At 34.1% G+C, this 25,339-nt stretch overlaps 6 protein-coding genes across 6 annotated transcripts; all 6 read right to left on the minus strand.

Annotated features, from left to right (window-relative positions):
- Positions 1-564: 564 nt before the first annotated feature.
- Positions 565-11,006, minus strand: LOC130636411 (uncharacterized). The gene is made up of 17 exons (XM_057446126.1): positions 10,577-11,006; positions 9,987-10,304; positions 9,202-9,786; positions 8,813-9,118; positions 7,997-8,338; positions 5,757-6,077; positions 5,503-5,625; positions 4,956-5,255; positions 4,485-4,805; positions 4,231-4,353; positions 3,684-3,983; positions 3,213-3,533; positions 2,969-3,091; positions 2,422-2,721; positions 1,921-2,226; positions 1,348-1,650; positions 565-981 (listed from the first exon to the last, which is right to left on the minus strand). The coding sequence occupies exons 2-17, from the start codon at positions 10,015-10,017 to the stop codon at positions 839-841; spliced, it is 4,248 nt and encodes a 1,415-aa protein (XP_057302109.1). The 5' UTR covers positions 10,018-10,304; positions 10,577-11,006; the 3' UTR covers positions 565-838.
- A 1,705-nt stretch (positions 11,007-12,711) lies between these two features.
- Positions 12,712-15,856, minus strand: LOC130636412 (uncharacterized). The gene is made up of 5 exons (XM_057446127.1): positions 15,461-15,856; positions 14,872-15,147; positions 14,391-14,693; positions 13,696-13,992; positions 12,712-13,440 (listed from the first exon to the last, which is right to left on the minus strand). Exons 1-5 carry the CDS (start codon positions 15,777-15,779, stop codon positions 13,085-13,087), a joined length of 1,551 nt encoding a protein of 516 aa, XP_057302110.1. The 5' UTR covers positions 15,780-15,856; the 3' UTR covers positions 12,712-13,084.
- On the minus strand, positions 15,786-17,686 carry LOC130636413 (neural cell adhesion molecule L1-like). Its single transcript, XM_057446128.1, has 3 exons — positions 17,202-17,686; positions 16,551-16,862; positions 15,786-16,205 (listed from the first exon to the last, which is right to left on the minus strand). Exons 1-3 carry the CDS (start codon positions 17,572-17,574, stop codon positions 15,913-15,915), a joined length of 978 nt encoding a protein of 325 aa, XP_057302111.1. The 5' UTR covers positions 17,575-17,686; the 3' UTR covers positions 15,786-15,912.
- On the minus strand, positions 17,635-19,809 carry LOC130636414 (uncharacterized). Its single transcript, XM_057446129.1, has 2 exons — positions 18,800-19,809; positions 17,635-18,184 (listed from the first exon to the last, which is right to left on the minus strand). The coding sequence occupies exons 1-2, from the start codon at positions 19,146-19,148 to the stop codon at positions 17,754-17,756; spliced, it is 780 nt and encodes a 259-aa protein (XP_057302112.1). The 5' UTR covers positions 19,149-19,809; the 3' UTR covers positions 17,635-17,753.
- LOC130636981 (hemolin-like) lies at positions 19,219-21,175 on the minus strand. The gene is made up of 3 exons (XM_057446835.1): positions 20,583-21,175; positions 19,886-20,170; positions 19,219-19,259 (listed from the first exon to the last, which is right to left on the minus strand). The coding sequence occupies exons 1-3, from the start codon at positions 20,662-20,664 to the stop codon at positions 19,219-19,221; spliced, it is 408 nt and encodes a 135-aa protein (XP_057302818.1). The 5' UTR covers positions 20,665-21,175.
- Positions 20,907-23,201, minus strand: LOC130636982 (neogenin-like). Its single transcript, XM_057446836.1, has 6 exons — positions 23,198-23,201; positions 22,719-23,018; positions 22,173-22,490; positions 21,494-22,078; positions 21,091-21,396; positions 20,907-20,959 (listed from the first exon to the last, which is right to left on the minus strand). Exons 1-6 carry the CDS (start codon positions 23,199-23,201, stop codon positions 20,907-20,909), a joined length of 1,566 nt encoding a protein of 521 aa, XP_057302819.1.
- Positions 23,202-25,339: the final 2,138 nt, after the last annotated feature.

Below are 25,339 nucleotides of genomic sequence, written 5' to 3' on the forward strand. Positions count from 1 at the left end.
AAAAACTTTTGACAAATTGACAAGCAGAAAATAAATAAATTAAGTTTATTAAATATAAAATTAATAAAATTTATATTTAATATTCACTTTTGCTGATTCTAAGTGTACACGGCAATGCATGTTAAAACGCTTTCTTTTATTAATCCGTGGTGATGGCACTGCTCATAGATATGATGCTTTCCATAAACGCGTTTAGGTGAAGACGTGAAAAGCTACAATACATCTAAAATGCACAACATGTCTACCAAATAAATACTAGTTTTATACATCAATATAAAAACATGCAAAAAGCATTTAGTCAAAAAATAACTCTAAAAAAATAAAAATTCCCTTCATAGTTGGAAAACGAATATATATAAACGAATATATTGTTATATACTTTTATAAGTTGAATTAAAATAAATAGTAGAATTATTACGTTGCCACAAAATAATTTCTTACGCATTTATAAAATTGTAATGTTAATTCAGGACCAGATATAGAGGTTACCTAATAAGGGATTTAGAACCCTTCTGAATTAACTGAACCCTTTAATAAAGTGTTTAACAATGCTTTTTCCCTCGAAAAAAGTTCCCACAGCGTATAAATTAATTAGGTACTGAAATAATAATATGTATATCGATTTTTAAATTTTTTAGTAAGACCTCATTTAGTTTTCTTCTATATAAGGTAAATTCAAACTAAATTATTAAAAAAAAAAAACACATCTCTAAACTACATATTCAGCATAAGTGAATCTCTGTCAAATTGTCCTAAATGTGAATGATACTGATATCGAGAATTCGAAAATGTCCGTCTAGCTACTTGATGCTGACATTAAGAGTTCGAATATGTCCATCTAGCTACTTATACCAGCTGTACCGGATTTGGCTGTTTTGGCAACATAAATAATAATGGAGGTGATCAATATAACAGCACCAACTGAAGCGATGACGATAGTTGCTACGACTGCATCTGTTAACTCATCGTCGTCATCTTCATCTGTAAAATATGTAAGTTAATAAATTATTCAGTCGTAAATTTTTGCATCTAGTTTCTTTAAATTTGCATTAAAAATCGTTCAATAAAAAAGAAATTTAAGGAAAATGATAATTCATAAAACATTCGAAGTGCACTTAAAAACTATACTTGAGACATTTATCTATATCCGTATACATCCTTTTGTCACACAAGATGGTACCGCAAGTAGGGAGAAACACGCAATGTGGTATAAAACGGACGCATGAACCCGCGGAATTTTCCACGGATTTATCCGTCATACCAGTTCTGTAAAATTTTCTGGCACGTTAAGTTAACTCAAAACGTTTTCTTGAACTGACAATATGCGAAATGTTAAACTTTACTAACCTTGACGTTGCACTAGCGTAACTGTTTCTTTATAGTTGATCGACTCTACTGCTTGTGCACCTAATGCAGCAACTCTAATGTCGTAAGCGTTTCCTGGACTTAGACCAGTAATCACATGACTTGTTCCATTCACAATTACTGAGCTGCAATTGTTCGGTACACTTGCTAAACAATGGGTTACTTTATATTTCATATTCTTTGTAGGAATTCCTACAGTCTGTTTCGAGTGCTTCCACTTAATGTCAATTGCGGTGCCACTATTATGCGATGTCGCTTTAACGTCGACTGGTGGAGACGGACGTTCTAAATATTCCACAAGTAAGATAATTACAAAAGAATTGGTTGAAACATTGTGACATCAGTGATACAACTCTACAAAGTTTTTTAATGACCCCTTTGTTAAATGAAAGACTAAAAAAATTAGCTAAAAATTATTTAAATGATACATTAATGAATCTATGTGCAATTAATATCCAGCAACAATGGGTCCTTAAACTGTTAGGTCGATGTTTATTCGGTGTGTGAGACAAATGATCTGACAACAATAATAAGAAGAAATAAGAAGATACTTACTTATGACGGCGCTTGTGTTAAACATACCAAATAGGCTTCCACCAACTAAACCATTCACCCCAATTGATGTCAAAGTATAGGAATATGTACTGTTTTTATTCAGACTTCCAATTTGGTAAGCAAAACTACGAATGCTCGAGAAGGTTCTGCATTGAGACGTAGCTGTGCATATATGTAATTGGTAAGAAATTTGGTCAAGGGAACTAACACCTAGCTTCTTTGGTTGCTGCCAAGTAAAGGAAACATTTGTTGTTTCCCATCCAGGTACGGCTTTCACTCTTAAGTTTCTCGGTGCAGAAGGTGCATCTAGAAAAAAATAACTTTATCATATAGGACATGAATAATTAGTATCTTCCCAACACAATTATTATTGTTGATATATTATTTTTAATTTCATTTTCACTCTTGGTACTCAACAGCACATGAAACTAAAGAACAAAAAATTCGCTGAGTAAAACAACTCTAATTGTCCACGATCAAAAACAAAGAAAAACTACCAACCTCTCGTATTAGTTCTTCCGTACACAATTTGTGACCAAGGACTGCTTCCCGATGGATTATTTACTCGAACCCTGAAAGAGTACGTGGTGTCCGCTGTCAAGTTCACAAACTGCACACTGAAAGGCGGCAGGACAGCAACCAATGACGGATGTGGAACGTTAATTACCACGCTGGTGTTCAAATTTTCGACGTCGTAGCTTACTACTCGATGTTGTTGTTGCGCAACGCCTTCCCACTGAACAGTGATCGAGTAGGCGTCGGTTTTGTTAATTCTCAACGTCTGGATAGCTGGCGGAGGCACTAGAAACAACGAGAAGAATTGAAATGTTTGGAAAGAACGAAAACACCAAACTCTTTTAAAACTTAAGAAAAATATGTTGAATAGGTGTTGTCACAGAAACAGCCGTCAACGTTGATATAACCTTACACGGTGGGCCTAACCACCTTGAGCAAGAGGACCCTTTTGCCCTGACAAAGTCGTTTGAATATTTTTCTGACGATTGTTTCTAGAACTTCATTCGTAGCAGCAATATACTTCGAGACTTACCACATCCTGCTTCAGCTTTCTCGTCACTGCCGTCTGAACAGTCTAAAAGTCCGTTGCACTTCATGTTGTTAGACACGCATTGCGGAGAAGCTGTACACGTAAAATGCGTCGGTCTGCATGTGTCTGTGAGGAGAAACAACAAAATGCAATAGAAAAGTAAAAAAAAGTAATTACAATGAAACTTATGGTCGTAGCAAACAAGAGCAGAAGATTTATGTTAAGCTAAAGTGGCTTTTATGCGTACCTCTACTTGCAGTTTGGAAGAAGCCGTCTCTCTTTTCCGACCCGGCCAAGCCCTCCTCATTGTAAACCGTGAGCTCGTAATCATAGAACATTCGGGGCGCAAATTCTGACAGTGTGATGCTCGTCATCATCAGCCGTTGGCTTTCCTTGCAATTCTGCGTTCCAAATAAGCAGTATTTGAAAGAATACGACAACTTGCTGACGTCGTTGTGATTGAGTAGTGTTGGTGGTGTCCAAGAGAATGTTACAGTTGTGCTTTCTGCGTACAGCACCGGTGAACGAGTGATTTCGCCAGGTATTCCAGGTAAACCCGCAGCTACGTCTGAAAGAGAATTGCATTTAAAAGGAAGGCACGCTTGTGATAAAACTATGACTTCTTTTTTAAAAAAATGTTATGGAAATTAGATTTTATCGAAGTCCCTACTTTAATTGGCGCATGTTGAATAAGTTTTTTTAATAAATCTAGACTAACCTTTCTTAGCGGTAGTTCCGTACACCATTTGTGACCAAGGACTGCTTCCCGATGGATTATTTACTCGAACCCTGAAAGAGTACGTGGTGTCCGCTGTCAAGTTCACAAACTGCACACTGAAAGGCGGCAGAACAGCAACCAATGACGGATGTGGAACGTTAATTACCACGCTGGTGTTCAAATTTTCGACGTCGTAGCTTACTACTCGATGTTGTTGTTGCGCAACGCCTTCCCACTGAACAGTGATCGAGTAGGCGTCGGTTTTGTTAATTCTCAACGTCTGGATAGCTGGCGGAGGCACTAGAAACAACGAGAAGAATTGAAATGTTTGGAAAGAACGAAAACACCTAACTCTTTTAAAACTTAAGAAAAATATGTTGAATAGGTGTTGTCACAGAAACAGCCGTCAACGTTGATATAACCTTACACGGTGGGCCTAACCACCTTGAGCAAGAGGACCCTTTTGCCCTGACAAAGTCGTTTGAATATTTTTCTGACGATTGTTTCTAGAACTTCATTCGTAGCAGCAATATACTTCGAGACTTACCACATCCTGCTTCAGCTTTCTCGTCACTGCCGTCTGAACAGTCTAAAAGTCCGTTGCACTTCATGTTGTTAGACACGCATTGCGGAGAAGCTGTACACGTAAAATGCGTCGGTCTGCATGTGTCTGTGAGGAGAAACAACAAAATGCATTAGAAAAGTAAAAAAAAGTAATTACAATGAAACTTATGGTCGTATTAAAAACAGGCAAACAAGAGCAGAAGATTTATGTTAAGCTAAAGTGGCTTTTATGCGTACCTCTACTTGCAGTTTGGAAGAAGCCGTCTCTCTTTTCCGACCCGGCCAAGCCCTCCTCATTGTAAACCGTGAGCTCGTAATCATAGAACATTCGGGGCACAAATTCTGACAGTGTGATGCTCGTCATCATCAGCCGTTGGCTTTCCTTACAATTCTGCGTTCCAAATAAGCAGTATTTGAAAGAATACGACAACTTGCTGACGTCGTTGTGATTGAGTAGTGTTGGTGGTGTCCAAGAGAATGTTACAGTTGTGCTTTCTGCGTATAGCACCGGTGAACGAGTGATTTCGCCAGGTATTCCAGGTAAACCCGCAGCTACGTCTGAAAGAGAATTGCATTTAAAAGGAAGGCACGCTTGTGATAAAACTATGACTTCTTTTTTAAAAAAATGTTATGGAAATTAGATTTTATCGAAGTCCCTACTTTAATTGGCGCATGTTGAATAAGTTTTTTTAATAAATCTAGACTAACCTTTCTTAGCGGTAGTTCCGTACACTATTTGTGACCAAGGACTGCTTCCCGATGGATTATTTGCTCGAACCCTGAAAGAGTACGTGGTGTCCGCTGTCAAGTTCACAAACTGCACACTGAAAGGCGGCAGGACAGCAACCAATGACGGATGTGGAACGTTAATTACGACGCCGGTGTTCAAATTTTCGACGTCGTAGCTTACTACTCGATGTTGTTGTTGTGCAACGCCTTCCCACTGAACAGTGATCGAGTAGGCGTCGGTTTTGTTAATTCTCAACGTCTGGATAGCTGGCGGAGGCACTAGAAACAACGAGAAGAATTGAAATGTTTGGAAAGAACGAAAACACCAAACTCTTTTAAAACTTAAGAAAAATATGTTGAATAGGTGTTGTCACAGAAACAGCCGTCAACGTTGATATAACCTTACACGGTGGGCCTAACCACCTTGAGCAAGAGGACCCTTTTGCCCTGACAAAGTCGTTTGAATATTTTTCTGACAATTGTTTCTAGAACTTCATTCGTAGCAGCAATATACTTCGAGACTTACCACATCCTGCTTCAGCTTTCTCGTCACTGCCGTCTGAACAGTCTAAAAGTCCGTTGCACTTCATGTTGTTAGACACGCATTGCGGAGAAGCTGTACACGTGAAATGCGTCGGTCTGCATGTGTCTGTGAGGAGAAACAACAAAATGCATTAGAAAAGTAAAAAAAAGTAATTACAATGAAACTTATGGTCGTATTAAAAACAGGCAAACAAGAGCAGAAGATTTATGTTAAGCTAAAGTGGCTTTTATGCGTACCTCTACTTGCAGTTTGGAAGAAGCCGTCTCTCTTTTCCGACCCGGCCAAGCCCTCCTCATTGTAAACCGTGAGCTCGTAATCATAGAACATTCGGGGCACAAATTCTGACAGTGTGATGCTCGTCATCATCAGCCGTTGGCTTTCCTTGCAATTCTGCGTTCCAAATAAGCAGTATTTGAAAGAATACGACAACTTGCTGACGTCGTTGTGATTGAGTAGTGTTGGTGGTGTCCAAGAGAATGTTACAGTTGTGCTTTCTGCGTATAGCACCGGTGAACGAGTGATTTCGCCAGGTATTCCAGGTAAACCCGCAGCTACGTCTGAAAGAGAATTGCATTTAAAAGGAAGACGTGCTTATGAAAAAACTTTTCTTCTGTATTAAAGAAAGGTTATGAACATTAGTTTTGGCAAGTTTTTACCTATAGTGATGCATGTTAAATAAAAGTGCTTTTAGAAGGACAACTAAAAAAGCAAAGTCCTTGGCGGAAAATTTAAGTTTTTAAAGCAAAGTCTGCTTAAGTTAATTTTAAGAAAAGTCCTATTTCAGCTGCCGTGATACTAAATTGCATATTTCTGTTAAGAAAAGGAGATTATGTATACTGAATTTTAGGAAATCGACGTCATTCTTCGTGGGTGGTACGAGGCTGCAATAATTTCGTACAGAATTTGTAGACACATAGCCTTTTGTATTAAGCTTACCTCTAGGGTAGGAATGTTATGTTATAATCTTTCCTACGTGAATTTAAATTTATAAAATGTCTTATAGCTGCCCGACACCTAATTCACAAAAGCCAACAAGCACAGCTGTCTGTCTCGCAAAAATGAGCAATCAAGGATATTATCTTTGGTGAGTGAACGTATCTGTGCTTATAAGAACAAGAAAGAGTTCACTGATAATGATCGCGTAAACAAAAAGCAACAGAAGTAACCAAATAAACGCGGTAGGCATCACTACTGAAACGCAAAAGTTTTGTTAAAACAAAAGCGTTGAACTTCTTTTTCCCATTGTGATTATAAATGCTTGTTTCCACTTGACTGTATTTTTCATAAAGAAGCATTTTTGTCAGTGTGCGGCACTTTGACAAGATTAGAGTTTATTTCATGTGCGTACATGCAAACAAGGACGCTCGTGAGCGTTTTGCGTTGTGGCGGAAAATTCCGTCAAATGAAAAGAGCCCTTAACAAAGACACCATCTGTAACCTAAACGCATTGCGGATGGTATATCTGCTTATAAAAAATTTTCTCTAAAAATCTTTATATTTTATAAAACTTAATTTGCCAAGGAAACTACTGACATGAACTAAATTTACGATGACTTTTTATTGTTCGTTTGTTATGTTTCTTCTTACGTTATGGGAACATGTTGCTGTCGAAACCGATCAATGAGTTTTATGCCACCAAGATTCAATTGTTGTCTATATCACTTAAAAAGCCATTCCCGCTTTTGTTAAACATGAATTTTTTATTGTTTGTATATTTCTGCAAAACCTTTTTTTTTTCTTTTTTTGCAAGTTGTTAATTAATATTATTATGTGTATTTCGTTTTAAATGCTATAAACACTCGTGCCTTTTCAAAACGAATTGCGAACCGAATGATATGATGAGAAGGACAATAATAGGAAATTTCTGTAAGTGCATATTTTGTTTCTGGTTTGTTTAAATTCTTAATGGAAATTAAGAATTCAATTCATAATAAAATCTACTTTCTTTTGTACTGTAATGCTTAAGTTGATATTTTCATAGGCCACATAACTATTCTGTACGATTTTATACATGCTGATAAAATAACTAACTCATGTCATAGCTAGAAAAACAAGTCACGTGATAAAATAAAACAGCTTTGTGAGTACGAACGAGTAACGGGCAACACACGGGGAGATTAACTTTCATCGCAACAAAAAAGTGTTTTTTTTTAACTGAAAATTAAAATTTTTTATGTTTAGGGATTTTTTATTGATTATTGCCTATAAGTGGATTTGCCACAGGCCATAAAGCCACTTTTACTTAACCCTATTAATATCCCTTATCTTTCCAATCCAACACTAATTTGGGTTGGTTGTCAGAAGACAAGGAATTAATTTTATAAGCAAGAAGTTGTGTGTTTTTGTTGCCATTTTGTCCTAAACATGAAATTTATGTATCATGGCTACACAAAACGCATTTCGAAAGCTGTAAAACAAAAACAAAACAAAAAAACACATTTGCTAGTTCTTTGAAAAAAAAAAAAACACAACTTACGAAGTATATGTTTGACTGGAGTTGACCATGCACCAACTTGATCTCCAAAATCAATCATTCGGATTTTATATTCATACAACACTCCCGTTTTAATACCATTGATTTCATGTTTACGTGCAAGAAAAACTGCATCAACAAATGTTCCAACGGTTGAAATTATTTTTTCTTTGTTCGTTGTGGTATCTTTGTATGAAATTTGGAACGTTTTTACATCTTTTCTATATTTAAAGTCGTCGCCGAAAGCCTGTAGTTTATCACTGGAGATTGGAGGTTCCCATTGCAGCACTACCTCATCGTCTGATTGCTCGCTTACTGCCAAAGTATGTATAGCTGGTGGATTTCCTAAAACAAATTACCAAAAAAATAAAATAACACTTTTAAGATATCAGGATAAAGAAAAGACAATTGTGTTGCCTATATCTTAGCGGTAAAAAAAAAGTCGGCAAAAAAAAAATAGTCGGAAAAAATGTAATTGAATTTATTCACTTTTAGCCGATTAAATTTTTGAATTTAGTCACTAATAAAGAAAAATTGCATAAAACTGATAAAAATGAGCAAAAAGGAAGAAAAACGGCAAAAAGACGGTCAGAAAAAAAGTTAGGTCGGAAAAAAATGTTGGCAAAAGTTTGGTCGGTTATAAAAAGGTCGGCAGAAAATATTAGTCAACTAGCCAAAATTTAGTCACTTTTTGCCGCCTTTCTTTTTACCTATAAGGTTCGGCTAAAGTTTTAATTCAGCTTTTTTGGCTTATTAAGTTACCTCACAGTGTATAACAATGAAAAAACAGAAAAAAAACAAGTAACAGCTTGCACATACCGGCTAGTATCAACTGAAATTCCACAGTACGAATGGCACCAAGATTACTAGCTGTAACTGTATATTCGCCCTCAGCAAGCTGATTTAAATTTCTTATATCTAACGCATAATGAAGGTTATTTGCAGGCCCTCTGTATTGAGTCACTGCAAAATTTGGATGTGTTGCAGGTCTGATAGGGACGCCATTATGTCTCCATGTCACATGTAGAGATGAACCAATTGGAGCCCTTGCAGAAATCCTCACGAACAATTGCCCATTGTAGATTATTCTATTTGAAGGAGCTAGTTGAAAGTTTTCTTCCATCCCTGGCAAAAAACAATAAAACAATGCAGACATAGCTAAAGTTAAATATGAACTGCAAGTAAATCTAAAAAAATATTTTATATACATTGTACGGTGAGTTGTGCTTCTTTACTTGTAGTTTTCCCAAGGCTGTTTGAAGCTTCGCATTTATATTTAGCTTCGCTATTTTCTGCACCATGAAGTGCATTTAAGATGATAAGCCTATTATCAGACATTGCGTATCTGTTATCTGTGGGCGAAATAACAATCCCGTTTTTAAACCATCTAAAAGTAGCTGCAGGATTTGCATCTACAACACAGCTCATATTGTATGTCTGTCCTTCACCTACACTAACATCACTGAGTTGCTTCGTTATCAGAGGAGCAATTTCCGTTGCTGTTTTAACTCTCAACTTTTGGCTCCATTCCCCAATTTGACCTTTGTTACTAGTGGCTCTCATCTGAACATCGTATTCTGTTCCTCGTTCTAAGTTGAAAAACTGATATTCTAAGATCTGCCGATTAAAACTTTCCGCATCTGTAAGTAGGAATGTATGTACTTCATTTGTTGATACTTTAGTGATATTGATGTCATAATGAAGAAGATCATTTCTTAAGAAATCCCATGCCATGATAAATCCATTTAATCTGTGTTCTTTGACACGCATGCCCTGTGCTCCTTCTGGAGGTCCTAAAATGTTATGACAGTGAATAATTTTTGTGTATTGAAATGACACATTACTCACAAATAAACAAAAATAAAAAGGTAAACATGTAATGAAAGCAGGATGAAACAAAACAACGGTATTTATTTAAAGACACACAAAAAAGCATAAAACAACAAAAACGCAGTGAAACTAGAAAGTAATTTAAAAAATAGCGCTTACTTACCATAAAGAGACACTTGAAAGTACTCAGTCATTGAACCAACCCTATTTCTTGCTGTACATCGCCATTTACCCACATCATACTTTGTAGCGTTCTGTATCAGCAATTGGTAAAAAATTGATCCCAGCCTAGCAATCTGTCTAATTTCAACTCTTGGGTCAGTTTGAGTGCTAACAGGCAAAAGACTTGATCCATTGAGAAAAGTTACAGTCGCTAAAGGCGAAGATCTCGGTGGTTGGCAATTTGTCCACGCTAATCTGTATCCGTCGATGTCATAGAAAAAAGTATCTCTTGGTGGATAAATAAACTCTCTTTCCAAAACTAGAATAAATAAAGTAAAACATTAACAAACAAGCTTCTTTACGACTACCTGCTAATCATTAAGTCAAATCATTAACATGTGAAAACTATGAACGTAATAAAAAGTCACAAACGTTTATGCCATAGAGTAATTGTTCCAAAAAATGGTAAACAATTTTATTTTCCTTTAAAACAATTAAGAACATTGCTTTTACTAAATATAAGTAAATATGAAGAAATGAGGACGCAACCTGATCGACGGAGAGAGTATAAGTGTAGTGTAGTTAACTTACATTGAACTTTCACAACCAAGTCATATTCCTTTGTAGTGGTGTTGACAGAATTAGTGGCTGAGCATCTATATTTCCCTTCCGAATTTTGAGCACCTGATTGAGCGTTGAGTATGATCAAATCATTGAATTTATTTGTTGCAAAGCGAGGATCGTTAGCTATATTTATTTCCACCTGATCTTTTGTCCATTTTACTGTAGCAGTGGATGTCAAAGGTGATAGAGTACAATTTAGATAACCTGTGTTTCCTTTCTTCAAAAACAGGCTAGCTGGTCCGTACTTTGTAATGATCGGTGCAACTTCTAAATAAACATCAATCTCACATTAATAAATTACACTTCTTGACGCAACCAAATAGTAACTTTTGCTAATTTGCAAAAGTTAATGCATGCAAACAGTTTCCAAAATATCCAATTTTTGAAAGTTATGTTCTCAAACTCTATTAACATTTGCTAAAGTTTTTGCACTTGTGAAATTACATGAGAGTTAGGTAGCTACTAATATTATCAGAATAAATAGACTCGATTTCAACATTGTATTGCATTTGGAGCAGAAATTATAAATTATCTACTGACCCATGGAATATGTGAAGTCCACAAAAAGCAAAAGCCAGCACGAGAATAGCACCAACATTCCTCTTCCTGAATAAATTATCAAAAATGTCATAATTATGAAGTCAATTAAAGATAAAATAAATATGCAATATAAAACAAACACGTAGACATTTCTCCTTTCAATGCATCAGTGCAGAAAAAAATCATCTAGCACCATGCCAGTAACAAGCCAGGTATTAAATAATTGTTCAACCAATGAAATAAGTACATAGCGGCACGAACTGCTGGCTTATTTTGTTTGTCTATTACGTTTTGACATTTTAACTTTTAACATGTTCTGTTTTCATAACATAGATTATATCACAAAACTATAAAAGAAATGAACGAGTTTGAGCTACTTTTTACCTTGTTTTTACTGTTCCAAAGATTCCAATTTTAAGTATGATCTTCTTGTGTTTTTAACTATTTATTGTTTTTTTATCGACTAAAGTGAAAAAAAGAATGTTGCAGTTAAAAGACACAACACATGAGCAGGTTTGACATTCACGGACGTTGTACGCAATCAAGATGCTTTTATATAAAGAAAAAATGTTGCATAATTCCATTCCAAACAATTCATCTTATTAGTAATCTTTAGCAACTTCTCGCATTTAGGTTACAAGAGGACTTAAGAATGCAAAGAAAATTAAGTTTAGTGAGTTTAATAGTCTTCATATAAGTAAAAATAAAGAAGCCACACCCCAAGGTAAAAGAATTGCCTAAATATAATAACAGGTACTTGCAGGTACACACATTATCAGTAACCTTTTAAGGGGTCTTACTGTAACAGATACCCTTGCAGATTGAGGTCAGATGTAAATAAGAGCAAAATTTGTTTGTTAACGCCATGTTGCAAAGGGCTCTATAACATTGATCACCGGTTCTGAAAGTCGTTACAAAGACATTGCGTTTGAATTTTGCCATTGAGTTTTGAAAGTTATATTTTCTACATCGAAAACAACAAGTTTAACAAAAAAAACACGTGTTCTAAATTGAGACTATACCTACAAATTAAAACAAAAAAAAAACAAAAACATTCTTTGTCAATGTCAAATATTTGCAGATAACAATGGATATTTTCAAACACATGATAAGATTGAGTTATAGAATCTGTTGGGACATGTTCTCTTTACAGGGGACGTAAAACAGACAATTTTTTGTTTATATATACAAAAATTGTTTATTTTATATCGTGAAGAGAAATATAGGTACATGTATTTTCAGTAAATGAAACAGTAAAACAAATATTTGGAAAAAACAGCGTGGCTATGGAAATTTTAATACTTTTGATCATACCAAAAATTAATAATGGCGTACGCATATTAATTATACAGCATTTTTCAGATTGTTAGCATATTTTCAAACGATGCTGTAGTTAATATTAAAATGTTTTATAAAGTGGGTAAATTACTCGTAAGGTTAACCACAGCACGTTGTTGTTATTAAAAAGTAATTTCAGTCAATATCTTGTTACATAACACGTGGTATGAAATGTGACCAGTGTTTAGTTTAAGTTTTTCAGAAAACAGCGGTTTGTGTGGGGTAGAATATTTTGCACTGTTTTAGAAACTATATTCGCCGTCGTCAAACTTGTTGTTGCCGCCATTAACATTTTCGTCACTGTTGCCCCTATTCTTTAACCTCTTCCAGCAACACTATTTAACTATCTCCTTAGGTTTCTCCTTATATAGGTTTTTATGTAACTGAAACTCCATTGACAAGGCTGCAACTAAATTAAAACAGACATGTAAACTTATATTTTATAATAAAGAATATGTCGACGAAATAATTTATATACAAAATAGATTTTTTAGTCTGCAATAGGAAATTTAAATATAAATAACGCAGTTAAAAGAGCACAACGCAAGAAATATTGATGCCTTAAAAACTAATGAAAAAAACAAACATTTCCATTGTTTAATATCTTCCATCCATTTCGATTGGATAATCATTTCGTCTGTATTGTTTGTTTGGCGCGTATCGATATAGTTGTTGCTGTTGTTGTTGTTGCCTTCGATATTGTTGTTGTTGTTGTTGTTGTTGTAAATACATTTGCTGTTGATACTGCAGCTGCTTCTGGCGATATTGTTGCATTTCATATTCACGGTCAGTTGACATTTTTTTTGCGTTTTGTTGTGTGGCTTTAGGAGTGTTTTTAGATCGCTTTTGCCACACGTTATAGGTAACAACCAGCAAGATTATAACAACAATTATGGCGATTATTATGCCAGCAATGACGCCTCCGGATAAACCACTATCTCCATCTTCGTTTCCTAAAAGAAATAAAATATAAAATATAAAAAAAATAAAAAAATAAAAATAAAAAAAACAACAGCAAAAGCTCAGTAACGCAAATCTTATCCTGTACAGCGTCACATCATAATGAAAAAATAGATTTTCCAGTTACTGCGTGTTTATACAGGGTTATACACATAATTTTGTAGCCTAGTAGTAGTACTTCCTTAATAGGTCTGGAGTTATTTTTTTTTAAACAGGCATGTAATTATTACAATTGGAGCTGAACTAACCTTCTGCAACAGGAGCCACATCAAATCTAGTTGCTTCACCAAGTTCACCATTTTTGCTAATTGGAGTGACAGATACAAAATACCCCTTGGACGCTTCGATTCCTGTCAAAGTATGACTAACCTGATTAACCGTTTCATTTTTACATTTTGTCGGCTCTCCTTGTTCGCAGTATTTAACCAAAAATTTCATTTCCTTCTCTTTTGTTCCTGCAATCACATCTGGGTAGGACCAGCTAAGGATAATGCTTGTACTAGAAGTCCTTTTCTTTACAATGGACTGTGGCTCCGATGGTTTATCTACAAGATCAAAAGGTAAACACCTAAGAGCTAGTATAACAGAAAAAAGCATGTCTATTTTTCAAAGTGTTTAAACAAAAAACTAATATCTCTTACTTAATGTCTATTACGCTAACATAATATATCATTATTTTTAGTGTTCCTCAAATTTTGATTACTAGACCATGTTAGGCAAGGTAGGAATGGTTAAGAAATAAATCAGATTACTTTTAAGCATGGAACCAGAGACTTATTGGATTCATGTTATACAGGTAACAAAGCCTATACAAATTTACAAGTTTAAAGAGTTTAAAGATAAGAATTAAATATTAAATATTTATCGAATATTTATAATAATATTAATACTATTTAAAACAGTTGTAATAGCGGTCGACTATTTTAAAACAGTTTAAACCTACTTGAGTGGGTCTTGAAACGTCCTTGAATACTTTCTCCATGAGTACCATCGTCACCAATTGTTGTCAGTGTATAGTTGTAAGAGGTTTCAGACATTAAATTTAAGAGTTCAATTTCTCTGGCATTAGTTGTGTCGCTTTTGCAATTCGTATTGTCATAACAATACAACACTCTGTAGGTTAGGGCATCAGGTAAGTTTTTTCTCAGTTCATCATCGTGAGGTAGTTTCCACTTTATTACTACAGCGCTATTTTCTAATCCTTTTTTCTGTTTGACTTTTACTTGCGTGGCTTTTCCCGCTTTTCCTAATATTAAAATTAAAATCAATTGCAAATTTCACTTTACCATTGAAGTTCAAATCTTATCCATGTTTTGATAAATTTGTAAAAAAGTACTAGGGGAAATACATGAAAGAAAAAAGAAAGCTAGTAAGGAAGGAAGTACGAAATTATCCTGAACATTTATTCGAACACATAGGCTTACCTAAAGCGAGAGTGCTCGCGACAATCTCACTAGACAATCCTCTTTCCCCATTTTTTCCAACAGCATAAACAATAAACAGATACGTGGTTCCTTTATTTAAGTTAGAAAATTGGTATTCAGTCTCTGATGGACCCAATTCCACTTTTGATGTTCCTGTTGCGTTACTTTGAAGAATAATTTTGTCAATTTTGTCAGTGTTCTGTGATTGATCCCAATCCAATTTGACTGCATTCCAGTACTTTGATGACACCCTAACATTCGACAATTTGAGTAAATCTATACAAGAAACAAAACGAAATGTCTTAAATCAAGTTTCTTTCTTTGCAAGTGGTTTCATCAATGGCCTACAAACATTTTTTGTCCTTATTCTCAAGGAATCCAAAAGTAATTCATTTTTAAAAATATAGCTACATGAATATGTTCTAGACAAAACATAATTTTCCCTATTCATAAACATTTATATTTCCCTTTCCAAAAATTTTGCAAATAAAGCTGTGCAAACAAAAGTAAAGAAATGATCATTGCATAGAAGTCTCATATTATATTAAAATAATTATATTTTGTACAAAAAATAAGTAAACCAGCTCACCATTCTTGCTAGCAGTTTGAAATGTGCTTTCAAATTTAGGCCCTGCCACTAACTCATCTCCTCGTGCAGTAATTTCAAAAGCATAAATGGTTGCTGGTTCCAATTCTTTGACAGCAACCATTCTTTCGGACATCCATCCATATGTCTTACATGCTGTTTCTTTACATACTTTAAGCATGTATTCGATTTTATTGTTCCCTTCTATTTTGGATGGAAGATTCCATGTTATTGTTGCATTTCTCATTTTGACATTAGAAACCAAAACATTTGTCACCTTATCAGGAATGTCTAAAAAACACGAAAGAAATCCAACTTGCATACAGTCTTTCCTATATTTTATTTAATCGTGTTAATTTTTGGATAGATTAATATGAAGGATACATACAACACATCTCTCATGCGCGTTTGCATATACGTTTGACATGCTTGCAACTGCAAAATGCAAGAAGAAATTACAAATCCTCACCAGGTTTTTTCACTGTCAAAACTTCATCGGTCAATGGTAAACTTAGCTTGCCTTCTTTAGCAGACCACAATGAAATTTTGTAAATCTTTTGCTCTTCAAAATCGGAAATCATGTATGACTTTTTGTCACGTTGGACAGTGACATGTTTTCCTGGCGTACCTTTAATGCCATAATTAATACGGTATTCATCAATGGCTTCTTCAGGTTCGTTCCATGTCAAAGTCACTCGATTGAATCGATCAATTGAGAGTGTAAGTGCTCGTGGTGGGAGTGGACCGTCTGTTAAAACAAAAATAGTTTAAGTTAAAGGGTAAAGAGAGATAACCATACAGAAGTAATCAATTTCAAAATTATATTTTCTTTCAATGTCTTTGTGATGTCAAAGTTATTTTAAAAGTCATCTTTAAAACGTTTAAATGTCTCTTGTCAGATATTACTCCTACGAACTTAACATAAAATTAAAACGAAAAGAAGTCATTATGATCAAGTTTTTTTGTCAAACTCCTGCCTCTATAACTCTATTTCCCTTTTATATAAAGGTGCAAATAGGGTTATTCAATATTCCAAGTAAAAAATACGGTTTGTGTTTATTGATAATTATTCAGAAATAAAAAATGTACTTACCTAATAAGCTAAGAGTCATGTTATGAATGCGCACGCCAGCGGGGTGAGCGTAAGCACATGCAATTATTCCAACATCTGCCAACTGAGCATCGAATTCGATCGAATCTTTAATGATTCCATTCTCTTTTACCGTTGACTTTTTGCCATTTATTCGTACACTGTCAGATCCTTTTAACCAATGTACGTTTCTTTCAGTTTCCGATATCACAGGGTTTGAGTTTGGAGGGGAACATGTGAATTTTACTGATCTGTAACCATCTTTATTGTAGAAAAACTTTTCAGTATCTGCATATTTGAATATGTCGTTGAACCCTATAACAATCCAATTTTAATTGTGAAATTTTTTTTCGTTGCACATTGCCGTCTTATTGTCTTATTGTGATTGTGATTATATTTGAATTAGCATGCCTTATAGAGCCAAATCAATCCTTAAAAAGAGTACTTAATAATGCAAAAATGCGTTATGATAAAACGCTAAAGTTACAAAATATATTTGTTTACATTTACAAAAAAATATTTGTGTGTATTATGCGTTGGTTTATTGGCGACACGCATAAAAAAAGCTAGCTAACAAAGCAAGTAGAACATGAGATATCAGTTGTAAAAAAAACACATAAGCGTCGTGACTTCTGTGTTAACGTACATACGTACATTTAACTGAGACTGTCGATAAGGTGCTCCTCACATTTTGAGAATGAAAGTTACTTCCTAGACATCTATATTTTCCTGAATGTATGTTTCTATTGATGTTAATCAGTTTCATTTCTCGATTATCATTTGATACTTCATAACTACCATTTTTAATTGTGATGTTGATTCCATCTTTTAACCAAGTAATCGTAGGTTTCGGTTTCCCACTAAAGTCACATTTTAATGTTGCGTTTGCTTCCTCTGGGAATGGACCAATAGTCGGTAATAAATCAACTGTTACTTGAACAAAAGATCCTCCAAAAGCTAATAAAAAAATATATATATACCATGCGCAAATGATCGAATTATTACAAAATATTAAAAGCAACTCCATCTGATCTTACCTTACCAAATTATCTTTTTATCCAACCTTACACGTAAAGACATTTGCAAGAAATAAAAAATGCATTTAAAGTAAATATAATATGTAGCATCATTTCCCCCTTTTTGACCTTTGCCTTGCCTTTGTATATCGCTAATAACCATACCAACACATCATTAGCTTTATATTTATCAAATAATTAAAATATGTCTTAACTTTTCCATTATTTCATCATTGGATGAATTTTGTTTTACTTGTCTGTATATATTTATTGTGCGAAAATAACTGCATTTACGCTGGGACAACAGTCGTAGTAAATACACATTAAATAAACAAACAAAAAACATATGCTTACCATTAACGTCCAACAAAGCAGGATCACTTCTCCTTCCGGAACCATCAACAGCAATAACTTCAACGCGATATGGTTTATCTTCTAGACTCGATATCTCAATAGACGTATTTGATGTTGGAATCACTTTAACAATACCAAAAGGAGATGTATTGTGTTTGATAGTAGCAATAAATGATACAATGTCAGCTCGTTCCTTTATCCAACTCAAAGAAAGAATTGGTCCAGGATTCCATTTGTACTCTATTGGTTTTGTCCATGTTGGCTTTCCTGTTAAGTTAATAAAATGAATGGAGTTAGTTCGTCAATCTCTTAATGAAAACGACATCTGAAAGAACACCATCAAAATCTAACCTTCCACAGATTTTATCAACTTTTCATTTATTTTGACATTAACATTTTCTTAAGCAAATTTATATTGCACATGCTATGATTTTATCAATATGTTTAAATACAAAAGGAAGTCTCAATAAAAACACTAAAAGGTGATGTCACACTAAAGGTTTAATGTCATATTCGTAATGATTTTTTAAAATTTTATTCCCAGCGCATTAATTTCCGCGCAAAGGCAATATTAACGCCTTATAATCGTTTTAATTTTTTGCGCAATTAGCTAAAATTTCCTAATAGATTTTTCCATTATTTGCGAAAAATATAAATGCGTTTTTCTTTTCTTTCGTGAAAAAAAAGTATATTTGCTTACGATTTTTTTGCGCAAAAGTAGAAAATTCATCCAGGATTTTTATTAAAAAAATAACTGCTTAGTGTCTTTTAAAAAACACATATATAGATAAAATACATATATAGCATAAAAATAAACTAAACTGTGAAATGCATGCTTACGTTTTACGATAAAAAAAAAATGACAAATAAAAAAGCTCTTACCAAACAATGTTAGCGTGGTCAGTGCTAATTTGTGATGATCATTGAAACCAAAAGCCTCATTATATGCTGCACATCCAATTTCGTCACCAATAAAATCTGTTGCTCTCGTAATTGTCAGTGCGAAATATTTGACACCATCCAGCATAACGTTATCATCACGAATAAATCTGTTTCCTTCTAAAAAGCTGTCAGATGAATTTGACCAGAGCACTTTTGCTGGAGGGACACTCATTGGTGGCCGGCATAGTATTCGGACATTACGTTTACCATCAATGTCGTATACGGGTGTTATTGGATCATAGTGGATAAAATCATTGGCAAGAACTGTAAACATGAACAAAGCATGCATTATATTTTACTGAAGGATAATAAATCTTCAGGACAATATTATGACACCTGCAATTAAGTAAATAAGTATTTTAATTGCTGATACAGTATAAATAATATTCTGCATTTTCCGCTAAATGTAGCAATTTTGTTCAGAAATTTTCTTCTATATTTGTTCCATTGGCGAATTTGTATCTATAATTCTATGTTTTTTTAAGCACCAATTTTGGCAAATATAGTACCAATTACCAAAAAAGCAAGTTCTGTTATACAAAAATTTAACATAACGTCATATCCAGTATAGGTCTTTTGTTCACTTTACAAGCTTTCTGAAAACAAAGCATTCTTACGGCTGGCATTTTTTAACAGATGGCTTTCGAGTTCACTTAAGAGAGAATTCATTTTCACTGCTCTGTCGTTTTTGTCCTGACGATGTTCTCTTTCTCAATACGGGGGCTAGAAGTCATGAATTGATTGCCAATAGTCTTAATATATACTTAGTATACATATCCGTTGAAACATTATGTGCCCAGCTTGCAGCGTTTTTACGTCGACCCTTAATATGCTCAATTTTTATTAAAATAGTAGAATTTTCGGAATTTGTATTGCTCTTTAAAAATGTTGTCGGTTTTAAAATGGCAAGTTTACTCTCTGTGGTCAGAAAGAATTCAATGCGTATACAACTGAAGTTGTATAGATGAAACTGTTGACATATTTTGTAAGACATTTTTTAATTAAAACTCATTAAGCTTAACTTACATTGTACGAAAACCTTGCCTTTGTCACTTTCGGTAACACCAAAAGTATTTGAAGCTTTGCAGTAATATTCACCATCATGGTGAGACTGAATGTTCACAAGTTCAATTTTATTTGTAGATATTTTAAATCGAGCGTCAGTATTTGAAATAGCAACCGAGTCTTTATACCAAGCAATTGTTGCAGCAGGTGTTGATGAAACCTCACATGGTATTGACAACGTTTTATTTTCCTTTACGATGTAGGTTGTCTGTGGTCCTTTCGATACAAATGGAGGTAAGGTTGAGGCTGGAAATGAATATATGTATCATGTTAGAATACCGATGTAATAATGAAAATAATATTTTTGTTTTTGATACCCTGTCTTGATGAAAAAAATCCAAAAAACTTGTGTCCTTAAGAATTAAAAAAAAATTGCAACGAATGTATTACTGTTGTTTGTATATGAGTAATTAACGCGTGTATACCATGTACTATCTTGATTTCAAAGCAAAGATAGAACCTCTCACTTGTACTTCACTTGACACATCTCATTTGCAATATATTGGATAGAACAATAACTTAACTCGTGTGCATAATTTACTTTTTATCTTTTGTTGTATTCTGTGTGAAATTTTTATGACAGAACAATTCCCAAAACACAGAAAGACAGAAGCATAAAACACGCAATGGTTATCTACTTGATATAAAAAAAACTCACGAATAGTGTGTTCAAATGGAGTTGACCATTCACCAACTTGATCTCCAAAATCAATCATTCGGATTTTATATTCATACAGCATTCCCGTTTTAATACCGTTGATTTCATTTTTACGTACAAGAAAAACTGTATCAACAAATGTTCCAATAGTTGAAATTATTTTTTCTTCGTTTGTTGTGGTATCTTTGTAGGATATTGCAAATGATTTTGCATCTTTTCGGTATTTATAGTCATCACCAAAAGCTCGCAATTTTTCACTAGAGATCGGAGGTGTCCATTGTAGCACTATTTGACCATGAGTTTGACCTCTTAATTCCAGAGAATTTATTGCTGGCGGGTTTCCTGAAAAAATTGCTCGCGAAATAAGTTATAAGCAACTAAAAAGAGTAAGCAAGTAATAGCTTAAGGCTACATTGGCGAAAATAAATACCCAAGCACAACCAAATAGATGTCCTGATCTGGTACAAACATACTTTTTGACATAAATAATTAAATAAACTCTTCTTACCGGCTAAAATCATATGAAATTCCACAGAACGAATGCCACCAAGATTGCTAGCTGAAACTGTGTATTTGCCATCAACACGTTCATCCAGGTTCCTTATATCTAATGCATAATGAAGGTTATTTGCAGGGCCCCTGTATTGAGTAACTGCAAAATTTGGATGTGTTTCAGGTCTGATAGGGACGCCATTTTGTCTCCATGTCACGTGTAGAGATGAACCAATAGGAGCTCTAGCAGAAATCCTTATAAAGGACGTTCCTCGATAGAATAATCTGTTCCGTGGAGCTATTTGAAAATTCTGCTCCATCCCTAAAGAAGAAATATTACAAATGAATAATTCTGTAAATAATATAAAGATAGGACGGTAAAGACATAGATAAAAAAATTTAAAAAAAGTCATATATACATTGTACGGTGAGTTGTGCTTCTTCACTAGTAGCTTTTCCAAGGTTGTTGGAAGCTTCGCATTTATATTTAGCTTCGCTATTTTCTGCGCCATGGAGTGCATTTAAGATAATAAGTTTATTATCAATTATCGTGTATCTGCTATCTGTGGGTGAAATAACAATCCCGTTTTTAAACCATCTAAAAGTAGCTGCAGGACTTGCATCTACAACACAGCTCATATTGTATGTCTGTCCTTCACCTACATTAGCGTCACCAGGCTGTTCTGTTACCACAGGAGCAATTTCAGTAACTGTTTTTACTCTCAATTTTTCGCTCCATTCACCAACTTGTTTTTCTTTGCTTGTGGCTCTCATTTGAACATCATATTCCGTACCTCGTTCTAAGTTGTAAAACTGATATTCTAAGATCTGTCGATCAAAATTTTCGGCATCGTCAAGTTTGAACGTCTGTACTTTATTTGTTGCTATTTTAGTGATAGTGATATCGTAGTAATCAATATCAACTCTTAAGAAGTCCCATGTCATGATGAATCCATTCAATCTGTGTTCCTTGACACGCATGCCCTTTGCTCCCTCAGGAGGTCCTAAGGTATTATATTGTGTTCGTGTTAAGCATAAAAGCGATACAAATAATCATTTTAAAACAAACAACGAAGGAAAGATCGATCAAATTTTTACCATAAAATGTAACTTTAAAGTTTGCACTCCTTGTACCAATCCTATTTTTTGCTCTACATTGCCATGTACCCACATCATACTTTGTAGCGTCTTGTATCAGCAACTGGTAAAAAGGTGATCCTTCTCGGGAAATCTCTCTAATTTCAACTCTTGCATCAGTTTGACTGGTAACAGCTAAGCCACTCGATCCATTAATGAAAGTTACTTTTGCTAGTGGAACTGCGATTGGTGGTTGACAGTTTGTCCAGGCCAATCTTTTTCCATCAATATCATAGAAGAATGTATCTCTGGGCGCGTATAGAAATTCCCTTTCCAGCACTAAAACAATTTGAAATAAACCTTATTAAGTTAGTGAATTTAATAATTGTTATCATTGAAAGTTGTTTATTTAAGTAAACATGAGATGTGGCAAGAGTCAACAACACAGGCTGACTTACAAAGCAGCACACAAAAAAACTAAGGCATCGATCCGCGTCGTGCAATAACCGTCTAACGCAAAAACGGATGGCAACATGCACAACATATTATTTAAAAGGAAAGACTTACCTGTCACTTTTACAACCAAGTCATATTCATTTGTAGTGGTGTTGACAGAATTAGTGGCTGAGCATCTATAATTTCCTTCCGAACTTTGAGCACCTGATTGAGCGTTGAGTATGATCAAATCATTGAATTTATTTGTTGCAAAGCGAGGATCGTTAGCTATATTTATTTCCACCTGATCTTTTGTCCATTTTACTGTAGCAGTGGATGTCAAAGGTGATAGAGTACAATTTAGATAACCTGTACTTCCTTTCTTCAAAAACAGACTAGCTGGTCCGTACTTTGTAATGATCGGTGCAATTTCTAAACATACATTAATGTGGTATATACAGTAACGGCGGTTACACTTTAAAAGTAAAGTTAAAGTAAAGTAAGTCAATCTTTTCATGCCATGGCAATTGAATCACAAAAAGATCTTTTAAAAAAATAGATTTTATTAACATGGAGGTTATTAATTATCAATTATTTCTTCATGCACTCACCCATAGTATTTGTCAAGTCCACGAAAACCAATAGCAACCATGCTGATAGCACCAACATTTTATTTCGTCTAAAATAATAATCGATAACTTTTAGAAAAAGGTCCGTGATAGGCTATAACAACATATAAACCTTCTAAAAACTAAATTAAAGAATAATGAAATAAAAGTTAGCGGAGCAAAATTGTTTCGGGAGGTGGAGATTTTTGGCTGCTTGAGGTCATGCCAAAATATTTTGGTTCCGTAAGGTGAAAATGTTCCGTAATGGGCTATTTCAGTCAAAAAAACGATGCAAGCTGGCAGTAGAGAAAAGGTTTCCTTTCTGTGCCTGAAAGTGTATCATTCTTTTTTTTATTTTATTTAGGACAATATAGTGAACCATTTTGATTATTATTTAAACCTTTTTCTAATTCATTGCCACATTTAAAATATCTCGGTTGTAACCTATTTTTAGATAGTAAAGTACCATCTTCTTCTCCATAGAAATGGGTTAATTTACAATTGGCAATGATTTTTCATCACTTCAAAAAAAAATCGTCACTTTTATCCGATAAGGAAATAAATAAAACTTTTACTTCGCGTTTTAATTTTGCAGTTAGCGAGAAAATATTCTTCTGAACTTTGTATCGAACGTGGATTAATTAAGTTACAACGAGGAACCATGCGCGACAAATCTTTTTTATTTTCGCAATGGCGAAGATTGTTTCTATCGGAAGTTGACCAGTTATCAAAGAAACCACAGTTTAATTACCCACACCTTTGCACAAATGGAATGATTAACAACATGGCATTAACAAGGTGATAAGAACCAGGTCTTATATAATTTGGCATGGTTGAAGCAATTACATAATCAAGGGTAGCGATTTAATGTTTTTTCCTTTCGCGCAAAAAGTTAGATTTAGAATTTGATAAAGAGATTTAAGATAAGTAAAAAAAAGCATACGAACAAACAAGGAAACAAACAAGGAAACGAACAAAAGAAATAAGAAAAAACAAACAAACAAACAAACAAACAAACAAACACACAAACAAACAAATGAAACTGCCAATTTGCACATTATTTTTTTAGTTTTCATAGCAAACATCAGTGATCTTTTGTGTTTGACTTACGAGCTATACAACGTACAATTCTGCTTCTTCTTAAGCATATGGTCAATTTACTTTTCAATTTAAGAAAATAAAAAATAAATGAAAGAAATATGGCAAACTAGACATCAATGCGTACTAAAAGTTTACAAATTAATATTTTCTACCTTGTTGTTACTGTTGCAAATAACTCCAATTTCATTCACTATCTTTCTGTATATTTCTCTTTACTATACCATGTAATATATTCACTAAATTAGATTAAAAAATAATATCGTTATTTGACAGCAACGTCTTCGTTTTTTTTTTTTTTTTTAATATTTATCTTCCAGAGGTAAACAGCTCTCTCAACGACTTATGTCATTACTTAAAACATAGAATGAAACATGTTACATAACTCTATTATACAGAACAATTGCTTTTTATTACATTAGTCATGTACAACCTCACAAATTATATTTTTAATTGACGCACTTACACAATAGTTATGACGATGCTTAATTACTTTTTTTAAGCCAATCAGGTTCGCCTTTTTGCGGGCGATAGTGACATTGTTACATTGTTGCTATGATTTTCTGCATGATAACAGTGATAACAGTCAGCATATTATGATGAAAAGTTAGCGTGTCCTTAAAAACGTATTGATATCAAGTGTCACCCTTTAATGGACGGGATAATTTCTCTGACGAGCATGAAGATCTGGTAGGGTGGTTCATGGGAGGTGGTAAAAAAAGTCCAAATCGAATCTATTATTACGTTATGTTGATTACCAACATTAATTTTATAGTTAATGTTGTATGTTTGTTAGCCGATAATACGCCTTTGTTATTACAATTATTTTCTTTCGTTTGATATATTTTAAGCATATTCTTAGCACATTTAGATTAAAAATCCTAAAATTTTAGACCTTTTAATCAAAATACAAACCGGTGTAAAAAGCACCTCTAAGGTGCTTTTGTTTCAGAAGCATAATTAAACTTACAAGAATGACAACTTATTTTGTGGTAAAACAACTTCAAATAAAATCTGAAGCAATGCATTTTCATCAATAAAAGGATG

This window comes from Hydractinia symbiolongicarpus, chromosome 3 (genome assembly GCF_029227915.1).
Source record: "Hydractinia symbiolongicarpus strain clone_291-10 chromosome 3, HSymV2.1, whole genome shotgun sequence".
Classification (NCBI taxonomy): Eukaryota; Metazoa; Cnidaria; class Hydrozoa; order Anthoathecata; family Hydractiniidae; genus Hydractinia; species Hydractinia symbiolongicarpus.

Excerpts from the sequence above, each read along its gene's own strand:
- LOC130636981 (XM_057446835.1), bottom strand. The coding sequence starts at position 20,664 with ATGCTGTATGAATATAAAATCCGAATGATTGATTTTGGAGATCAAGTT. Across the intron at positions 20,171-20,582 it reads TCCATTTGAACACACTATTC|CCTCAACCTTACCTCCATTT; the intron begins GTGAGTTTTTTT and ends ATTCATTTCCAG. Across the intron at positions 19,260-19,885 it reads AGGCAAGGTTTTCGTACAAT|CGGAAAATGCAGAATATTAT; the intron begins GTAAGTTAAGCT and ends TGCTACATTTAG.
- LOC130636411 (XM_057446126.1), bottom strand. The coding sequence starts at position 10,017 with ATGACTGAGTACTTTCAAGTGTCTCTTTATG. Across the intron at positions 6,078-7,996 it reads TCCAGTCAAACATATACTTC|ACGTAGCTGCGGGTTTACCT; the intron begins GTAAGTTGTGTT and ends ATTCTCTTTCAG. Across the intron at positions 5,256-5,502 it reads GAAAGCTGAAGCAGGATGTG|TGCCTCCGCCAGCTATCCAG; the intron begins GTAAGTCTCGAA and ends CGTTGTTTCTAG.
- LOC130636413 (XM_057446128.1), bottom strand. The coding sequence starts at position 17,574 with ATGGAGTTGCTTTTAATATTTTGTAATAATTCGATCATTTGCGCATGG. Across the intron at positions 16,863-17,201 it reads ATCGACAGTCTCAGTTAAAT|GGTTCAACGACATATTCAAA; the intron begins GTACGTATGTAC and ends GGATTGTTATAG. Across the intron at positions 16,206-16,550 it reads CATGACTCTTAGCTTATTAG|ACGGTCCACTCCCACCACGA; the intron begins GTAAGTACATTT and ends TTGTTTTAACAG.
- LOC130636414 (XM_057446129.1), bottom strand. The coding sequence starts at position 19,148 with ATGCATGCTTTGTTCATGTTTACAGTTCTTGCCAATGATTTTATCCAC. Across the intron at positions 18,185-18,799 it reads GACCACGCTAACATTGTTTG|GAAAGCCAACATGGACAAAA; the intron begins GTAAGAGCTTTT and ends TTAACTTAACAG.
- LOC130636412 (XM_057446127.1), bottom strand. The coding sequence starts at position 15,779 with ATGCAAGTTGGATTTCTTTCGTGTTTTTTAGACATTCCTGATAAGGTG. Across the intron at positions 13,993-14,390 it reads ACGTTTCAAGACCCACTCAA|ATAAACCATCGGAGCCACAG; the intron begins GTAGGTTTAAAC and ends TTGATCTTGTAG. Across the intron at positions 13,441-13,695 it reads TGTGGCTCCTGTTGCAGAAG|GAAACGAAGATGGAGATAGT; the intron begins GTTAGTTCAGCT and ends TATTTCTTTTAG.
- LOC130636982 (XM_057446836.1), bottom strand. Across the intron at positions 21,397-21,493 it reads AGCACAACTCACCGTACAAT|GGATGGAGCAGAATTTTCAA; the intron begins GTATATATGACT and ends TTTCTTCTTTAG. Across the intron at positions 20,960-21,090 it reads ATTTCATATGATTTTAGCCG|TTGCTTATAACTTATTTCGC; the intron begins GTAAGAAGAGTT and ends TACTCTTTTTAG.